General features: G+C 40.1%; 2 protein-coding genes across 3 annotated transcripts; one reads left to right on the forward strand and one right to left on the reverse strand.

Moving 5' to 3' along the window:
• Nucleotides 1-959: 959 nt before the first annotated feature.
• Nucleotides 960-8,380, reverse strand: MAIP1 (matrix AAA peptidase interacting protein 1). The gene is made up of 5 exons (XM_080621395.1): nucleotides 7,958-8,380; nucleotides 6,324-6,395; nucleotides 4,518-4,644; nucleotides 3,240-3,390; nucleotides 960-1,454 (listed from the first exon to the last, which is right to left on the reverse strand). Exons 1-5 carry the CDS (start codon nucleotides 8,369-8,371, stop codon nucleotides 1,376-1,378), a joined length of 843 nt encoding a protein of 280 aa, XP_080477521.1. The 5' UTR covers nucleotides 8,372-8,380; the 3' UTR covers nucleotides 960-1,375.
• Nucleotides 8,381-8,589: 209 nt separating this feature from the next.
• TYW5 (tRNA-yW synthesizing protein 5) lies at nucleotides 8,590-17,746 on the forward strand (the record flags this gene model as incomplete). 2 transcript variants are annotated; one of them, XM_080621604.1, is made up of 8 exons in its annotated part: nucleotides 8,590-8,676; nucleotides 9,992-10,146; nucleotides 12,656-12,725; nucleotides 13,590-13,634; nucleotides 14,156-14,293; nucleotides 15,004-15,091; nucleotides 15,602-15,718; nucleotides 17,490-17,746. In XM_080621604.1, 8 exons carry the CDS (start codon nucleotides 8,590-8,592, stop codon nucleotides 17,744-17,746), a joined length of 957 nt encoding a protein of 318 aa, XP_080477730.1. The 2 variants fall into 2 exon arrangements, with proteins under 2 accessions (XP_080477730.1, XP_080477731.1); XM_080621605.1 differs by having other exon boundaries at nucleotides 8,604-8,904.
• Nucleotides 17,747-18,176: the final 430 nt, after the last annotated feature.

Consider the following 18,176-nt stretch of genomic DNA (forward strand, 5'->3'; position numbering starts at 1 on the left):
CTGACTGCAGCTGCTTGCAGCACATCACTCAGTGGCCACACTGGACATGCTTGCTAGCATCACTCCAGCAAATGGCCCACAGAATAATAAATATCTTTCCCTTTGCCTCAAACTTTTCCAGATTGACTGCATACAAAATGGCTATATATGATTTTAAATACAGCATTTTGTTTCTCCCCTGAAGACAAGGACCTCTGTCATCACTGAACTTTGTGCATGAGGACAAATCACAAACTCTCCATTATAAGGCCAGGCTGCTGCTAAGGCAGAACAAAATACCATAATTATTTTGCCAAGATTAGACATAAAAAGCCTTGCTGATAAGTGTTAAAACATTCTTCTCATCAAATCACTGTATCAAAAGAGCTGAACCATGTAAATTTAATTTATACCTTTCAATCACTACGGTGAATCACAGCAACTATACTTTATGCTTTCAAAACACTGCACAGATCTCTATAACCTGCCCAGGTAGAAAGTTAGCTTTATCTTTAAAGTTGAGATATTGAAGAAAAGAAACTGTTATAATGATCTCCTGTTGATCTGCATGTAAAAACTACTAAAGTTACCTGCACCTGTAATGTGCCAGTAACAGAAGATAATCTGAGAATCAGGAAATAGTTCAGTTGCAACATTTAACGATTTGCTAATTTCTTCAACAAGCATTTCAGGGGACTTTATTTAGCTTCACCATCAGGTAGCTCTTTTAAATTCATGTTTTTGACTGCTTTTTCTTTCAGAAATCTCTAAGCTTGCCTGTATGTTATTGAATTGAAGGGAATGTTGATTTTATTTTTCAAAATATATGTATCAGATTGATTCATCTTCCCGGTGAAATGCTGGAAGTTTTTTCTCACTCCACTCCTATACCAAATACTGATAATGGCACTAACTTTTTTAATCTCAAATGTATTCAAAAGCAAGATTACCTCAAAATGAACTGCTGAGGCTAGACAATCTAAGAAGTCCATCTACCTTTATTTCATCTGGCATATTATTCAGTTACATATTGTACAGTCCCTAGGGAAAAAGAAACAGAAAAATAACTCAAAGGGGCCACCAGCCAGGAAAGTGTTGTTTATCTTCAAGGAGAATCATTTCTTCTCAGAACGTAAGAAGTCAACATACCCGTAATACAGGGCTGTGTGAAACTGTGCTGTGTAAATGCCTTGGATGAGCATCAGTACCAATCAAACTTGTACTAGCCTGCTCCAGGGAAAAGGCTTTATTGTAATGCCGCAGCACAGAGTAAGTTTCAGGAACAATTTTGGGAAATGAAACATACAAAATTCATCCCTCTTTTGGAGGTGAAGAGGAGTGGGGGGAAGAGAGACGGAACATCTACAGTGGTACACAAAAAGACTGTAGAAGGCATTTATTCTAATAGCCTTGGATGTTCAATCCGTGTAATTGTCCAGTCTGGTTTTGCGCCTTCTGTAAATTCCCTTTGGAACCTGCAAAAGGAAAGACAGTAAATGAAGAGTTGTTAAAATGTACTTGATCCTTAAAGAGCTACTAATACCAACTAGAAATTGTGAAGAAATACTTTACTTCGAAGTTATTCCTGTAAGAGCTCCTTAGGCTCTGACACTTATGCCCCAAAATGGAGTACCAAAACTAATTCTATAGTAAGAAACAGAGTGCACTGACTTCCGAGTATTTTGGTTGAGATCCCACAGACAGCATCAAGCAGCAATAGTAAAGACCCTGATATCAAGCAAGCACTCAGTTTTCATAGCAGTAACTATGAATATGGCTTTGTGTCAGATCTTCATCTCTAAATAATAGTTTTCATTTAATGGGACGGTAACTACATTGTAAATGGAAATCACATGCTATGCATTCTACCTGAAAATTTTCATTTTTACTGAACCATGCTTTAAAAGGAAATTGTCTTCAGAAATACACTGAAGATCAAGGTAACAGTAGCAGTGAATCTCACAGTTGTTATTAGGAAAATGAAACCCTCTTTTCATATAGTCTTCTTTCTTTTGTAGTCATAATGTCTCCCTCCCAGAGCATGTCAGTTTTGATTGCTGGTCATCTAAAGACAGGTCTGAACTTCAAGCTGAATATTCATGCTCCAAGTAACCTGCACATTGTCGACACAAGCAGTACAACATCAGTGCTTTGCAATTACATGCAAATCTGCTACTGGAAACTGTCTTCTCCAGACACCCAAACACTTAACAGTAGGCTTCCAAGGCCTGCAGGATCTTTGCTAATTTGAATTCAGGTTGGCACTGTTAATAGCAGAAGGAACACATACTTGCAAAGATATTTCTGCTAGGGATTAGGAAGATATTTAGGGCTTTATGTAGGCACTTGAAGTTAACGGAACCTCAGAAGCCTCCAGATGTAAGGAAGATTCTGAATTCAGCTAAGGTATGGATCCACAAAAATCCATCCGGGCAAAAAGCACTGGTGTCCTCAGAATGGTTCCTTTGTTTCAGAGCTCCTCATCAACTAGACCCATAGTCTAGTCATTCCAAACATGGGTGTAGAAGTCATTGATTATATCGCATTTCTCACACAAAAATCCTCACTTCTCCCAACTTCTGATCATGTTATTTTCAGTACCTTTTGCCAGCTGTGCAGGTATTTCTGCACTGCTCCAACATCAGTACACTAACACAGACATTATTTACCAGCAGTCCTATGAAAATTCCTCTACATAATGTGTTCTTTGAGTAGTCGGATCAGAGCGGTATGAACTCTCTGAACACCAGGTGATGTTGCCTTGTGCTAACTTTCTGCAGAAAGCATTTAGCTAAATAAATTCCTCTTCATGAGCTACTTTTTCAACAAACTGCAGTTCTGACTTTTGTGCGGAAAGTGACAACTCAACAGCACCACACCCAACTGCTTGGCTTGACTGCATTGCTCTTAGCTGTGCTGTAAGAAATGGAAAACAAGGACTGATATTGGCCTATTTCCTGAGAGCTGTAGAAGTGGTATAAGAAAGGATTAGGAACCTTATTCACTGCTCCAGCTACTGCTCTTCCTGATAGAGTTCCCACTAGTGTCAACTCAGAAGCAAGGTAATAACATAATGACTTTAAGCGGTACTTAAAAAAATTGGAGCAGTAGAAAGCTGGATGAGAACTTAGATTAGAATCAAGGTAAACTAAAATGTAACAAGTTCTGCACTGGCACAGTGTGAATGTTTTCAGTTCCTTAACTGCTTTCTGTGCAGCTAGCCCATGTACATGAAGAAAAAAAGGGACAAGTAAACTTACTCATAGTTTGCTGTTAAAAGATGTTTTTTCTCTTTTGAACTTTCATCTCCAAACACAATCTGGAAAACTTTGGTTTCACCTGGTACTTCGTCAGGTAGGTTAGCACCATTCAGATACCAGAAACACATCAAGATGCTAACAAACTTTCTTCCTGTTGGAAATAAATCAAAGCATAAGGTAAGATCTGATGTTTCTCATTGGTCAAATACTCCTATTTGTTACCTAGCATATATTCTAGTGAGACCCTGGAAGGGCAGCTGACTTCAGCCATAAAGAATGCATGATAGAATAATAAATGATAAAGCTAATTAAAACCATACTCATGCTGTTTAGCAACAATAAAAATGTACTCTGTAGAAAGGTATGTATTTTATCATGAGTATCATGTGATACTCTACGTAATCAAACCGTGTGAAAAAAGCTAGTTACCAAAGTCCAAAGCCAACTACTGATACTATGGAAGTATGAGAGTAGCTGAAACTCAGGAGCAATCTAAGAGAAATAAAAAAATAAAATTCTCTATGTCCCAAAATAGGAAAAAATTTTACTGGTCTAACAAATTTAAATGCTCATTGGAAGACCCATGGTTAGACTAAAACTGTCTCTACTGTGTCTGATAGTGACCTGAGCTCTTAATGCTGGAGTTCAACCCAAAGAAAAAATTATTTGAGCTCATCACTAGCTTCAAAAGTCCTAGAATAAAGTCTGTTCCATGAAAACAGAATAGAAGTGAGGGCAGCAAAATTTATTTCATTATTCAGCCTTCACTATTCTTCTTGGCAGATGTATTTTCACTGCTGAAGCAAACAGCTTTCTGCACACAGTAGAATAATTGGTTTTAAGTGGCTTGAGATTGCTAAAGACTAATAATATGAAAAATCTTACTTTACAAAAGAGAAATAAGCAAAACTTAAACAGAAGTCAAAATGGTACCATGACTTACTAGCAATAATCTCTCAGTTTCTGATTTACAAGGAAATCAAGGAATTGCATATAAAAGCATAGAATGGTTTGGGTTGAAAGGGACCTTAAAGATCACCTAGTTCCAACCCTCATGCCATAGACAGGACACCTTCTAGCTGACCAGATTGCTCAAAGCCCCATCCAGCCTGTCCTTGAACACTGCCAGGGATGGGGCATATAGATGAACTATAAACAGAAAAACAAGGAACGAGAAACAGTACTCAAAACCACATCTGTAACGAGAATACCTGCTTAGTAGCAAAATCAGGAAATAAGACTGCCCATTGCTAAAATGGTTTAGAATTCTAAACATACCATCATCATCATAGTAAATGCGAACATCTCCTTCTGTTGTGTACATGATTGAATCAATGTCAGCTGCTAAAGCATCCCTGTGGCTGTCAGGGAGCAAAGAAATCTTTTCCTTCAGCACCTGAAGTACCTAAATTCAGAAAAACTGTCACTTAGTTTTTCATTAGGAAATTGAAGTAACAATCCTTTCTACTGCAGTTAATAAAATGAGCTGTATCATGTAACATATACAACAACAAAAGTGTAAAAACACTGGGAAGTTTGGGCACTCCTAAACCCTAATTTGGTGATATTAAATAAGATCCTTTTACTGCTCACACCAATGAAAACTAAGTATTTTTAAAAAATGTCTAGAAAAGGTACTGTCAGAACGGAAGTTGCAAGGCATGTAAGCCCAGAAAACACCAGTTCTACAATCATGCTTACACTCTGCCTTCTCACTCCTGATTTCTCACTACGTGTTTATTCTTTAGCTTTCAATTCATTTCCTAATTACCTTTCACAAATCAATTACCACTAAGGTCATCTTTGCCATTTTGTGATCCACATTCCAATTAGAAAAACTTTAGATGTTTGCAAATCAGAAAAGACTGAAAAATCATTGCTCTGGGATTTAAGTTCCATACCACATTCCCAGGCATAGTATGTGGGCATCCTAAGACCTACACGGCTGTGTTAAGTAGAAAAACACTGTGGTGCACAAACTAAACATAGGCATCACTTCAAACACCACAAAAAGGACATGCGATAAGGAAGGATGAAGCTGCGCAGCACTTTTTTCTAACTCATATTCAGTTTTTAGCCTAACTAGAATTGCCATTTCTGAATAACAAACAACTCCAGAGGTCACACGGCAGCAAGAGGCAATCTTCACTAGAAAACACTGATTTCTAGTACATTGTGCAGGTATAAAATTCACTGGCCAAAGCAATGACATAGTGTGGTATCACAGCCTCATCCATTACATGCTCTGGTTGCATGAGGTCTCTGGATTGATGTTAACATGATCACTGGAAGAATTTAGGATGAGCAGAGGAAGAGGAGATGCTTTTCCAAACCAACTGTAATAAACAAAGTCACATTTTATGACTATATTTGCTCAGAGAGAAAAGGTATGACTGTCCAGTGGGGATGCAGTACAACAGCACCAAATTATTTTGCTGAAAAGGCATGGGTGGCAATAGGGCAGGCCAAGCTGACATCCAGCAATAAGGCAGACATAGGCCTGAAGAATCTTCTCCACTTAACTATGATGCATCTGCTACCTCCATCCCCTGGGAAGGCCCAGACAACTTCAGCCATTAAAAACTCATGAAAACACAGAACAAAGAACACCAATGTCTAACTAGCCAGGCCAGCCACACCTCTGAGACCATGACACAAGACAGATGCCTTCCAGTTGAAACCAGTAAATGGCTGTATGATCTGCCTGGGGGTAGGAATGGATTAGTGCAGCATGGATGAGCAAAGTGTCAGATCTCTGCCTACACCAAGAGGTATGTAATTCCATCCGCCATCCAGAACCCACTGCCTTACAACCCTTTCTGGTACACCAGCAATCTTTTTGGCAATCGGTGCTTATCCTCCATGGCAAGAATTTTTAATTTTTTTGATATAGTAACTTTAAGTTTCATGCCTTGAAATTAAGCATTCAAAAAGCTACAGGACAAACAGTTGCTTAGTTCAGCATTATGCAGTTTTCCCCTAATCAAACCAAACTGGCAATATTTGTAGATAATGACAGGATAAATGTATGTTACTTCATAATGGAAAAATCAATTGCTACAGTAAGAGATAGAAAGCATTTACCTCTGCTGATACAAGTTCATCCAGCAGCTCAAGTTTACGCTGAGACAGCAGCTTTGAGACAACAGAAAAGGCCTACCAAAAAGAAAAAAGGAAGAAAGAGAGAAAATGAGACGAACAAACAACATTAAGTTGGCTTATTTTTCAGGCAGATCCATCACTATGTGACAAGCTACCCAAATATTCCAAGATTTAAGATTTCAATGTTTGCAGAGTGTATCACCACTGAAATGGAAGCCCTGAACTGATAAAACCCATGAGGTTTCTTTTCAGTCCCTCATTGAAAGCATTAAAACTTTTACTAACAGGCACTTGAACGCGTAACTTAAAAAAAAAGCATTACATACAGTAATCTATATAAGCTGGTTTTATCCTTTTTGGTAATTCAGAATCTATACCTTTCCCTGTAGCCATTTTGTTCCGCTGCCCCTTTTCCCAGCCCTTCTCCTGGTTTCAGTCAAAACAGAAGCTGTAGTTTTATAAAATTTCTTCATAAACCTGGTTTAGTCTTTAAACTTCAGAAAACCAAATTCCCATTTCTTCCTTGACTTCACGTGCATTTACACACAATAATGCCTCCATATACTAAAAAAGGCTACATATGAAATGCAGACACAGCGTTTAGGACTCTGCAGCAAGTACAAACAAACCCAGGGAAAGATAAACCAGGTGATTCTGCATGCATAGTACCTAATTTGGTGTAGGTTTTTTTGTCTCTCTTGAATTGTTCCCAAGCATTTTAATGTTCTGTGCCCTACCACCTGGTGTGTTGTTTCAAGTTAACATTTTCTGTTTGTTCTTTAACATTAAATGCAACAACTGAAGCTTGACAAAGGTTACACTGTATGTTTTACCTTATTAGCTTTGAAATTACTTATGCTTTGACACACGCTGTTGACAATGCTTACTGAGTTCATAAATTTTGAGAAACAAATCTATCATAGACTCATAGAGTACCAGGCTGCGAGGGACCTCAAGGATCATCTGGTCCAACCCTTCTATGCAAAGCATGACCTAGACTAGATGTTTCAGCACCCTCTGTGCAGCTGCATCTTAAAAATGTCCCACACTAGGGAGTCCACCACATCCCTAGGAAGATTCCAATGGTTCATTGTTTTCACTGTGAAAAATTTTCCTCATGTGTCCACTTGGAATCTTCCCAGGAGTAACTTATGCCCATTACCCTTCATCTTTTCCATGTGACTCCTTGTAAAAAGGGAGTCTCCATCTTTGTAGCCACCCTTTAAACACCAGAACATGGTGATAAGCTCTCTGTGGAGCCCCCTTCTCTTAAGGCTGAACAAACCCAGTTCTCTCAGCCTTTCCTCATGTGGCACCAACTCTACACCTGCCTAAGCGTTGTCATTTTGGGAAACCAGCTAAAAGGAGACACATTTCCCCTTAAAGTCTCTGAAACACCGAGCAACACGTTCCTTCACATTACTTTGTGGAATGACTCAATCAGCTCATTTCAATGCTAGAATTTCAGAAAGAAAACAGGAAAAGTCTGAAGAACGACCACCTTCGACGACCATTGGGCACTCTTCCCCTCAGGCAGGCAGGCCCTCCTACACCCCCTTCCCCACAGCACCGCGCCGGGACCGGTGTCCGCGCCTCGCCGCCCGCCCGCCGCTCACCTGCTTGGCCCCCCGCGTAAACTCCTCGATGCTGAACTCCTGGTCGAAGTAGAGCCGGATGAGGAGGTAATAGAAGCGGGTGCGGAGCCAGGCGAAGGGGCTGGTGATCCTCACCACCACCACTCGCCGCTGCGGACCCTCGCCCTCCGGGCCCTGCCCGGTGGTGCTGGCGAACCGGGCGCTGGCCCGGAGCAGGCCCGAAGCGGCGGCGGCAGCGGCAGCGGCGGCGGGGGGTGATAGTGGCGGCATCGGGGGGACGCGGGCCAGACCCGGCGCCACGAGCGCCCGCGCGAGCCAGCGGCAGCGGCCCGTAGCCGCGCGCAGCGCCATGATGGCCGCTGCCGTCCCCCCGCCCCGTCCGGTCGGAATTCCCGCTCCGCGGGAAACAGGAGCCGCAGCCACCGGTTCCCCCATAGTGGGGTTTTCTCGGGAGGTGGTGCCGGTTCTGGGTGATCGGCGGTTTCGAGCGTGCTGGCCTAGAGGAGCGTGGAGTCACGGTGGGACCCGCCTGCTCTGCCGCCCTTGCCTAGTGGAGTGTGTGGGGAGGGAGACTAGGAACGTTTCTGCGCGAGCTCTTCTTCCCGGGCGGGAGCGGCGGAAGGCGGACGCGGATGTGTGGCGCGGGAGCAGCCATGGAGCGGCGGGGGCAGGTGGTGGTGCCGGTGGAGCGGCTGAGCGGCGTCACGCGGGAGCGGTTCCTCAGCGACATCTACCCCCGGGTACGGCCCGGAGCCGCTCCGCGGGCCCAGCCGAGCCCGCGGGCGCAGCCTGGGTGTTGTGGCCCCACGGGAGCGGGCTGGGACTGTGCGGAGAGGGAAGGGGAGGAAAGACGGGACGTTTCCTGTGGCAACCCTTCACCTGACAGAGTTAGTACCTGCAAACCGCAGGCTTCGGGTTTACGTGTTTTCCTGAGGAGCCAATAGGTTGAATGGGAGTTTAGCGAGCAGGTAAACTGTTGATAAGCTCTTACAACTGATCTCCCTGAGCTCGTTTCCTTTAGCAGTAGTTAAAAAAAGGTGTGATTGCTGGTTTTGTTGCTTTGTTATCGCTGCTTCCTGTTTATTCTCCAAAATCCCGATTCAAAGCAAAGGTGTCTCTTCCTGATTTTTATTGCGTGCGCTGCATCAAACCTTCGTGTGGTTGTCAGTGTCGGGGAACCTTGGTGGAAAGCACTTCTTTCACAAGAACGTAGAGCACTACCATAGCACACGCTGTACACCTTAGAGCACAAGCGTTGTGAGGAGTGGCTGAAGGAACTGGGAGTGTTTAGTCTGGAGAAGCGAAGGCTCAAGGAGAGACCTTATAGCTCTCTACAACTACCAGAAAGGAGGTTGTAGTGAGATCAGTCTCCTCTCCCAAGTAACAAGTGATAGGACAAGAGGTAACAGCCTCAAGCTGTGCCAGGGGAGCTTTAGGTTGGATATTAAAAAAGAATTCTTCACAGAGAGAGTGGTCAGGCACTGGAACAGGCTGCCCAGGGAAGTGGTGGAATCGCCGTCCCTGGAAGTGCTCAAAAACTGTGTAGATGAGGACCTCAGTGACATGGTTTAGTGGTGGTCTTGGCAGCCCTGGGGTAAAGGTTGGACTTGATGATCTTAAAGGTCTTTTCCAATCTACTTGATTCTATTATTCTATGGTCTTAACTGTATGGTCTATTTTATTTATTTTCTGCTAAGAATGGGCTAGGCTGACTAAAGCTATTTCTTAGTCCAGCTAGATTCCTTAATGGCCCAGCACAAGTGTGTGTTAAAATTGTCTTTGCCCCTCCACGTCTTTCCTTACCCTGCTAAGAAAGAGCATATAGTAAATAGAGAAAGAACTCCGCTATCTACTGTGTTTTGTTTCAACATTCAGCATTCTGTTTCACATTGGTTGTGTGTGAACTCATCAGTTACGACTTTGTGTAATGGGTCCTGGTATTCAACTGGATGATTTGTGTGTACTTAGTTTGAAAAATTAATTCTGTTTTTTTTGAGGTTTTGGGTCACTGCAATTATTTTGCCATTGATTTTTCTTATGTTTTTTGTTTATTAGAGAAAGCCAGTAGTGCTGAAAGGGATGGAACTGGGAGCTTGCACAACCAAATGGACAGTAGATTACTTGAGCCAAGCCGTAGGATCTAAAGAAGTGAAGATTCATGTTTCTGCAGTGCCACAGATGGATTTCCTCAGTAAGAACTTTGTGTATAGGTACTTTGTTCCAAGGCCTCTTGTATTTTAAAGTCACATTCTTGTAACTTTCAGACATGCAGTGCATCTGTTTGAAGCTGAGGGTGAGAGCATGAAGATACTTCGTGAAAACTTTAAATTATGTATTAAAGTGCTGTCCTTGACTTCCCCCTCTTCATTTCACAAACATCTCAATGCCCTGAATAAATACTACAATGGTGAAAGAAGGGGCCAAACAGGGCCTTAAAAGTAATGGCACAAAGAAGTGTTATAAAGATATTTTGACAGAGCACTCTGGTAGGAAATTTGAGCCTGGCATAATCTGGCGTTGGTAAGAAAAGCAAACCCACCCCCTTGCTACTATTGGGTCTATGAATACCCTGATCTGCTATTTTGTTCTGGTTTTATGGTGTGTTTTCAGTGTTACTGTGCTAGTTTCTGACTCATCATGTGTCTGAACCTCTTTGAATGCTGGCATGTGGCAGGCTTGCTATTCCACTCTAGGAGGGATGTTACTGATTAAAACAAAGCTCCTTTCAAAGTTAGCATGTGCGGTTCTCAGAGTGTTCGAGCTACTGGATGCTACATGTTTCACCAGCTCTTTAATCTTGATGTGGGTCACATAAACTCTTGATTTCCTCTGAAGTTCCTCTCATGTAGCTGCCAAAACATTTTTTTCAGTGTTCATCTAATCTCAGTCACTGTGTTGTTCTTCAAGGGAAAATGCCTTTATTTTGCTTCTCATTTGTTTTCCTTAAGTGGGAGCAAGATGTGCTATTAAGCAGGCAGAAGCATGTGCTGTAAGTGTAAACAAGATACAAGTCTCTATGAGTGGGGCCTGTTATTCAGAGGAAAAAAAAACACCTTATACTCATGTTATATTCTGCTCACTGCATAAAGAAGTTTTGAATCTTTTAGATTAGCTCATACTTGGATGATTTTGCCTTATCACCATATCTTTATTTCCCTGCTCTATTTTGTTTCTTTTCATAGTACCTCTTACTGTGAATTCACATACACTTGTTCTGGCATACTAATTTTAGCAGGTTTGTAGACAGTTGTATAGAGGTGCTGTGATGGTACTTTGTTATAGCAAGTTTTAGCTACTTCACTTGAAATTCAGGAAGCTTTGACCCTTTCCACAGCAAGGCCCTCATTCTAATATGAAGGGAGAATAAGTAGAAATAAAAGAGTAGAAACAGAAGACTTAACATGTAGTTCCATGAGTTTAAACTGATGCACATGAGTAGTACTGCAGCAAGTTGTATGCTTCTATCCCTGTCTTTGTGTTGGTTCTGGAGCTCATTCAGTCAGGTTGTGATGTGCTGCAGAAATCTGAATGGTTTTCTGCTGGTTTAGCTTTGCAAGCAGGTTCACCATCAGATCAGATGAATGCCAGTACTAGCATAAGGGAGAAGATTGGATGATTAGGGTAAACAGCAAGGTCAGAGCTCTGGCAGCACGAGCATGCATCAGTTTAAGCTGTTGTAGAGCTGTGTTCTCACTTTCTTCAGTAGCAAGTGTAAATGGCATGATGTAACAGTTCAGCTGAAGTCAGAGGTTGGGTTCTGCCTGTCTTTCCACTAACTTTGGTTGTTGTATTTGACCTGTATAGACAAGTGTAAAATGTTTAAAGAAGTGTTCTAAATACTGTCAGTTGCAGGTCACATTCTGGTAGAGGGATAAAAGGATCACAAAAGATTTTGCTTAAGGATAGTTTCTTCTTAATCCTGGGCGCTTGGTGATTGCTTGAAATGTGATGGTTACATGCAGTCTATTCATTATCCAGTGACAATGTGAGATGGTGAGTTAAATGAACCTAACATTGAATTCATAACAATGAATACATGTCCTATTACTACTTGTGGTTGGTTTGCCATTCAGCTATCAACTGATGCCAAAATCTGTAATCATTTGGAAAGCTCCCATTATTTAAATAAATATGTAATGTTTCTATTGATTTCAGAGGGACAGGCTGTAATGCCCAGTGCTTCTTTTTGAATCTTCTGAAGTTATGTTTAATAAATTCATGGAGTTGTCCTGGAGGGTCTCCAGAGGTGCCTTTCAGCCTCAGCAAATTGGTGATTCTGTTGAGATAGATGGGAACACGTTGGAGATATTCAAGGCCCGCCTGGACAAGTTCCTGTGTGATGTACTCTAGGTTACCCTGCTCTTGCAGGGGGGTTGGACTAGGTGATCTTTTGAGGTCCCTTCCAACCCTTGGGATTCTGTGATTCTGTGAACAGTTTACTAAAGCAGTGGTTTGTAAATGTAGGATTTCTGTCTCAGTAGAACTCTTTGAACACCCACTGCAAACACTGATTAGTCATAGAATCATAGAATGGTTAAGGTTGGAAAGGACCTTAAGATCATTTAGTTCCAACCCCCCTGCCATGGTCACCATGTTAAATAAATTGGGAAAAAAAAAAGCAGCATATTAAATCTTCAGCTTATGATTTTAAACCTGACATTTATAGGCCATGTGTTGTTTCATTGACTCATTGTATAAATGTAAATATTTGTATTTCAGAACTTTGCCTTTTGATGTATTTGTACGAAGAGCAGCTGAAGCCAACCACAAGGAGTACTTTCTTTCTGAGGTAATTTCCTTAGTGTCACAGTTTCTTCTGTTGGTTATTTTGCCAGTATATGGAAGAGAAAATGATGAATTGTAAATTAAAGTCTTACTCCAGTAAAGCACTTGATCTTAGATTGAAGTGTTTTGTGCGGCTTGGAGCCAAGAGAAGAAGTGTGGGGAAAAGTATTTTTCTCAGAAGTTGTTTTGTATGTGTACAGTATGGTTAACTTCAGACATCCTGTTTCTTTTAACAAAACTGCTTGCATGAGCAAACATTCCAGCCTAAAAATTAGAAATCAAACCTTGCTTTAGAATAAGAACGGTATCATTTGCAAGAAAATGTCGTGAAGATATTTTAGCATGTGATTACATTTGGTATCAAAATACAAATACTGATTAATTGTAGTGTAATTTGTGAGTAGTGGTTTTGTGATTATCTTCATGTATCAGAGGGATAGAGGGATTTTCAGAGAACTGTGATTAGGAAGCAAACAGTTTTGAATGCAGATATGCTTTTTACCTTTTATGGTAGGTAGTATGCTGTAAGTTTTGAAACCAATTGAAATAGCTTCCTGCATCAGTATTGTGAAGAACTTAAATTACAATCTTCACTTGCTTTGAGTCTGTTCAGTAACAGCAATGCTGAAGCAGTTGACTTTACTCTTCTACTCTCAGTTAACATATTTTTCCCATTTTTCAAGAGGAACATCAGGGATCAGTAGAGTAAAGGCAGTACAACAAAGCAGCTGAATTTATAAATGCCATTTATTTATCTAATTTTTTAATGAAGCCATGCATTAGATTAATGAGAAAATACAGAGTTTTCTAATGTGTTTTTAATTCTTATTCTAAAACCAAACCAATTTTCTTTTTGTGTTCTCCTCAGGATGAAAAGTACTATTTGCGATCAGTGGGTGAAGATGTTAGGAAGGTGAGTTATTTGAAATTAAAGTTCTAGTACTGTAAAGTCACAGTTTGAGTATTTTTAAAATCCTGCTGTCACCCTCTGGCTGTGCAGTATAGAAATACAACTTGGTCATGGTCACTTGGCCTGTGATTCTGACTGGATTTAGGTCAGAATATTTAAACCTAAGTGTCTAAAGTAGTTGCTGTTATACAAGAGCTTAGCTGATCACTGAAGGGTACATTCTTCACCTCCCATTCTTTAGCTTTTCTTGTAAACTAATATAAAAGGATTTATGATGATCTGTTTCTTCTTCAGTGTGACTTCTAGCGGCCGTGGTTCAAAGCAGCTCTCTGACTATTCTTACTAATATTGTTGACCAAGTCAAGGCTGGAAGGGTGACCACCAAAAAGCATTGCTCTTTTTAGCTATTCACCAATGCTGAAGATGTAGCCCCGTGTTTCATATGATGGAAAATGATAGTGAAGTGCTCCCTTATTTTAGTGTGCATATATGGTTCTGTAAGAGTTGTATTCTTTTTGTTTCAGGATATTGCAGATATCAGAAAGCAGTTTCCTACTTTGGCAGAAGATGTTCAGATTCCAGAGTATTTTGAGAAGGAACAGTTTTTCTCTAGTGTCTTCCGCATCAGCTCAGCTGGATTGCAGTTGTGGACACATTATGATGTAGGTAATGTATGTGCTTAACATTAAATGTTACAGATGGCATTATGGATTGAGATAGCAAAATGCAAATCTCTGACAAATTCAGTTAATGACAGACTTCACGTATTTTTAAATAGAGAAATGAATCATGCAGTGGTACAGTGAATTTAAATAGAGGTATTGTGTGGGCATAATATCTTACTGGTTTTTGTCTAATTCCATACTTGCAAATTATGTTTGATTTTGTTCCTCTCCCCCCCCTTTTTTTTTTTTTGCTGTTTTGAGTCAGTTAAAAATCTGAAATAATCATGAGAAAGAATCCTTTATCAATAGAACGTCAGCAAAATGAGATAAGGGGTAATACTGGAAAAGGAAAGGAATCTCAAATATACTTTTATGATATATTGCTGGTTTATATGTCTAAAGTATGGTATGTCTTTGTGTTGTAAGATGAAAGATCTCAATTCCTAATTAAGGGAAAACCCAAAGTTGTTGGAAAGCAGTATTGTGTTTCCAGATGTACTAATTGTCAAGAATGTGCAGCTGAGGGATAAAGTAATCTACATTCTTGAGGTTTTTAGATTAACTATGTGTGGAAGCTCTTTTAGCTAATTCCTAACATGTGAAAGTTTTTATAATTCCGTCTTCTAAGCTGATATTTTAGATTAGTGGCAGCCTAAGTATTCATTCTTAACTCCTGGCTGACTTCTCTCTTACTATGCTTATTCCAGGTCATGGATAACTTCTTAATCCAAGTAACAGGGAAAAAACGAGTTGTTTTGTATAGCCCTCGAGATGCACCGTATTTATATTTATCAGGTATGCGTGTCATATCTATGTAGTTCAGATTCTGGTGATCAGAGTTGCCTTTCCAGGTCACAGGCGTTGCACTGTAGAAAACAGAAGTCACTAACAGACATCTTGATGTAAAAGAATTTATTGGGTCCCCTAACTCCGATCCTGTTTGCATTAGTCAAAGCTAACCATTATAGTGGTTAGAAAAACTGTAAAGGAGCACAGCACCTTTGCCTGGTTCTGCTTTCAGCACCTAACTGTGGAGGAGTACAGTGTTCTGTCTGGATTCAAAATGGTATTTTAAATGTCAGAGAAAGTGTCTTCTAGTGTTACAGGAGAAATATGGACAACAGGAGAACATGTCTCTTCAGTAAATGAGGAATGCCATCAGGTTTCCCTGGTTTTTAGAAGAGTTAGAAAAATAAACCAATACTAAATTTGATTCAAGAACTGCCATTTCCAACAATGTGATAATGCTTTGTTGCTGTTGGAAGAGTAGGAATGTTTATTCATTGCTTGTAAAAACTTTCCTAGGCACTAAGTCGGAGGTGCTAGACGTGGATAACCCAGACTTAGAGAAATATCCCCTTTTTGTGAAAGCCAAGCGCTATCAATGTTTTCTGGAAGCAGGAGATGTGTTATTTATTCCAGGTAAGTGACAAAGAGATCCTGACCACAGTGTGTTTTTTGAAACAGTTTTGTTTGCAGTTTCACATTTTAAGGGATGGTATGACATTACTAAAGCATGCCTGTGTTATAAGTAGGGGCATCTAAAGACATTGGCAAAACTTGTCTACTTCTTCTAACTGTACTAATTAGCCTAATAAAAGGTATTATTTTATCTACCTACAAGCTTACCTTCCTTCAAGATTACACCATATGCTTCTGAATTTGTCTTAATAGATTAGCACTATAAACTCAAGTTGTGAAGTCTGAAATTATTTCAGTGACCTGAGTTTTCTAATGGCAGAATGAGTGAAGTACCGTTTCTGTTCTTCTAAAGCTCTAGCACTTAAGAACTGTGAGGCATATGATTTGATGAGGATTATGGATGGTAGAGTTATTGGACCTTCTAGGAATTTATAATCACCTTTGGTGGATGGAAAGACAAGTCCTAATCATTTTTCTGCACAAGCAGAAAATGCAAAGCTGCTTCCTGGGCTAAGATGACGAAATTCTGGTGATCAGGAAGAGGCAGCTGAATTACTCTTATTGAACTACACCTACTTGTTGTTAATTTTTTATTTAGACTCATGAGATTGTGGCAGATACTTACTCTGTTGCTTTTCATGTTATCTGGGCAACATAAACAGGACGATAAACAAGAATGCAGCAGATTTTTTGGAAGTTTTAAGGTATACTCTTCGTCTTAGACTTGTTACTTAATTTTGAACTTTCCATTTATGATTCTTTCTAAAGAAACTTTTGATTACAGTTAGCAAAAGGCATGTCAGTGTTGCTAATGTCAGCGTACATCAGTTCTGCTGTTTTATGCAATGCAGATACGAGTTTGGTTTTGCTAGTAAATGTGCTGGTTCAAACTTAAAACACATTCAGCACTCTTAAGAATGGCTGGAGAGAATAGGGATTTTTGAGTCCAGAAAACGGTGCTTGCTTTGTCAGCATTCTGGAATGTATATCACTGGAAAAAGATGCTTTTTGAGAAATGTATGTGATTATTATGGAGAAGGTAGAAGCAGCCCTTCTTCTGAACCTGAAAGATGCTTCGTGTTCATTTCTCAGAATAAGCTTTTCTGTGCCTTCAGCACACTGCAAGCAACTAAACTGCAATAAGCACGGCATTCAGTCTCGTAGCTTAAAATTGAAATAGGGTAAATATACTGTATTATATTTCTTTTTAAAATGTACTTGATGAGGCAAAAATGTCTTTGCTTGCTTACCACAGCCATGATGATTCAATTGAAAAGCCTCATGACTTTACTATGAAAAGATTAGCAGAATGCAAATTGCCAATCTTTTCATAGTAGAAAGTTGCTAATCTTCTCATAGTAAAAATAATTTCATAGGGTGATGTGGCTGACACTTGTGGTTTGCGTTACTGCTTGGACAATCTGTGCAAAGTTAAGGACTAAATCTATGAAAAGATATCTGCGTTTAAAGTAGAGATGGGTAAACAGGGAAAATGTCTTATTTTCATCCTACACGTGCTTATGGTTTGCTTATATTTGAGTATTTCTTTATACTTCGGCACTTGTTACTATTGTGTGAAGTTATGGATATCTTGAAGAACTTAAATTTGGTACAATGCAATATACTCAGGGATGACTATTTACAAATAAACCAGAAATACAGCATTTGAGGCTTTCTTCAGCAAGATCTAGTTTAGGTCATTCTGACACTTGTTACAAGTCACTTGGGTTTCAGATAGTCATTTTAACTTTAGACATTCTTCTTCCTACAGCTTTGTGGTTCCACAATGTAATTTCTGAGGAATTTGGAGTGGCCCTGAATGTCTTTTGGAAGCACCTTCCTGCTGATTGCTATGATAAGAATGACACTTACGGGAATAAAGATCCCACTGCAGCCTCTAGAGCTATACAGATCTTGGACAGGGCCTTGAAAACACTTGAAGAACTACCTGAGGAATATAGGGATTTTTATGCTCGGAGAATGGTGTTACGCATCCAAGAAAAAGCCTACAGGAATGATTATGGATAAAACACATTTTAATTCAGCAAGCTCCTGTGAAAGCAAAAAATTGTATGTTAGTATGGAAACTGTCCATATGTACATATATAAGCTTTCTGCAAGACCAATAAAAACTGTATTGATAAACATTCATCTATAACAAAGTTTATCTGGTAGACTTTTTAATTCATTTTGCCTCATGTGCAGTGCGTGCACAGTCTGCTTGGTCTGGAGCTGGTCTGTCTTCTACAAGGAGGCATGTATTTCAGTGCCTGAACGTACAACTCTACTTTTATGGAGTGTTCGACTTCCGTTTTTCTTAACGACAGTTTTGGTATCTGGGTTGGGCAGACAGCATGTATGCTTAGAAGTAACTGCACGTCTTCCTGAATGCTGTCTCGTTTACTACAGTTCAGGAAAGCCAAAGTGGTTTCTGAGGAGGTCTGAGAAAGCCAATTGG

This window comes from Psittacula echo (assembly GCF_963264785.1).
Source record: "Psittacula echo genome assembly, chromosome: 6".
Taxonomy (NCBI): Eukaryota; Metazoa; Chordata; class Aves; order Psittaciformes; family Psittacidae; genus Psittacula; species Psittacula echo.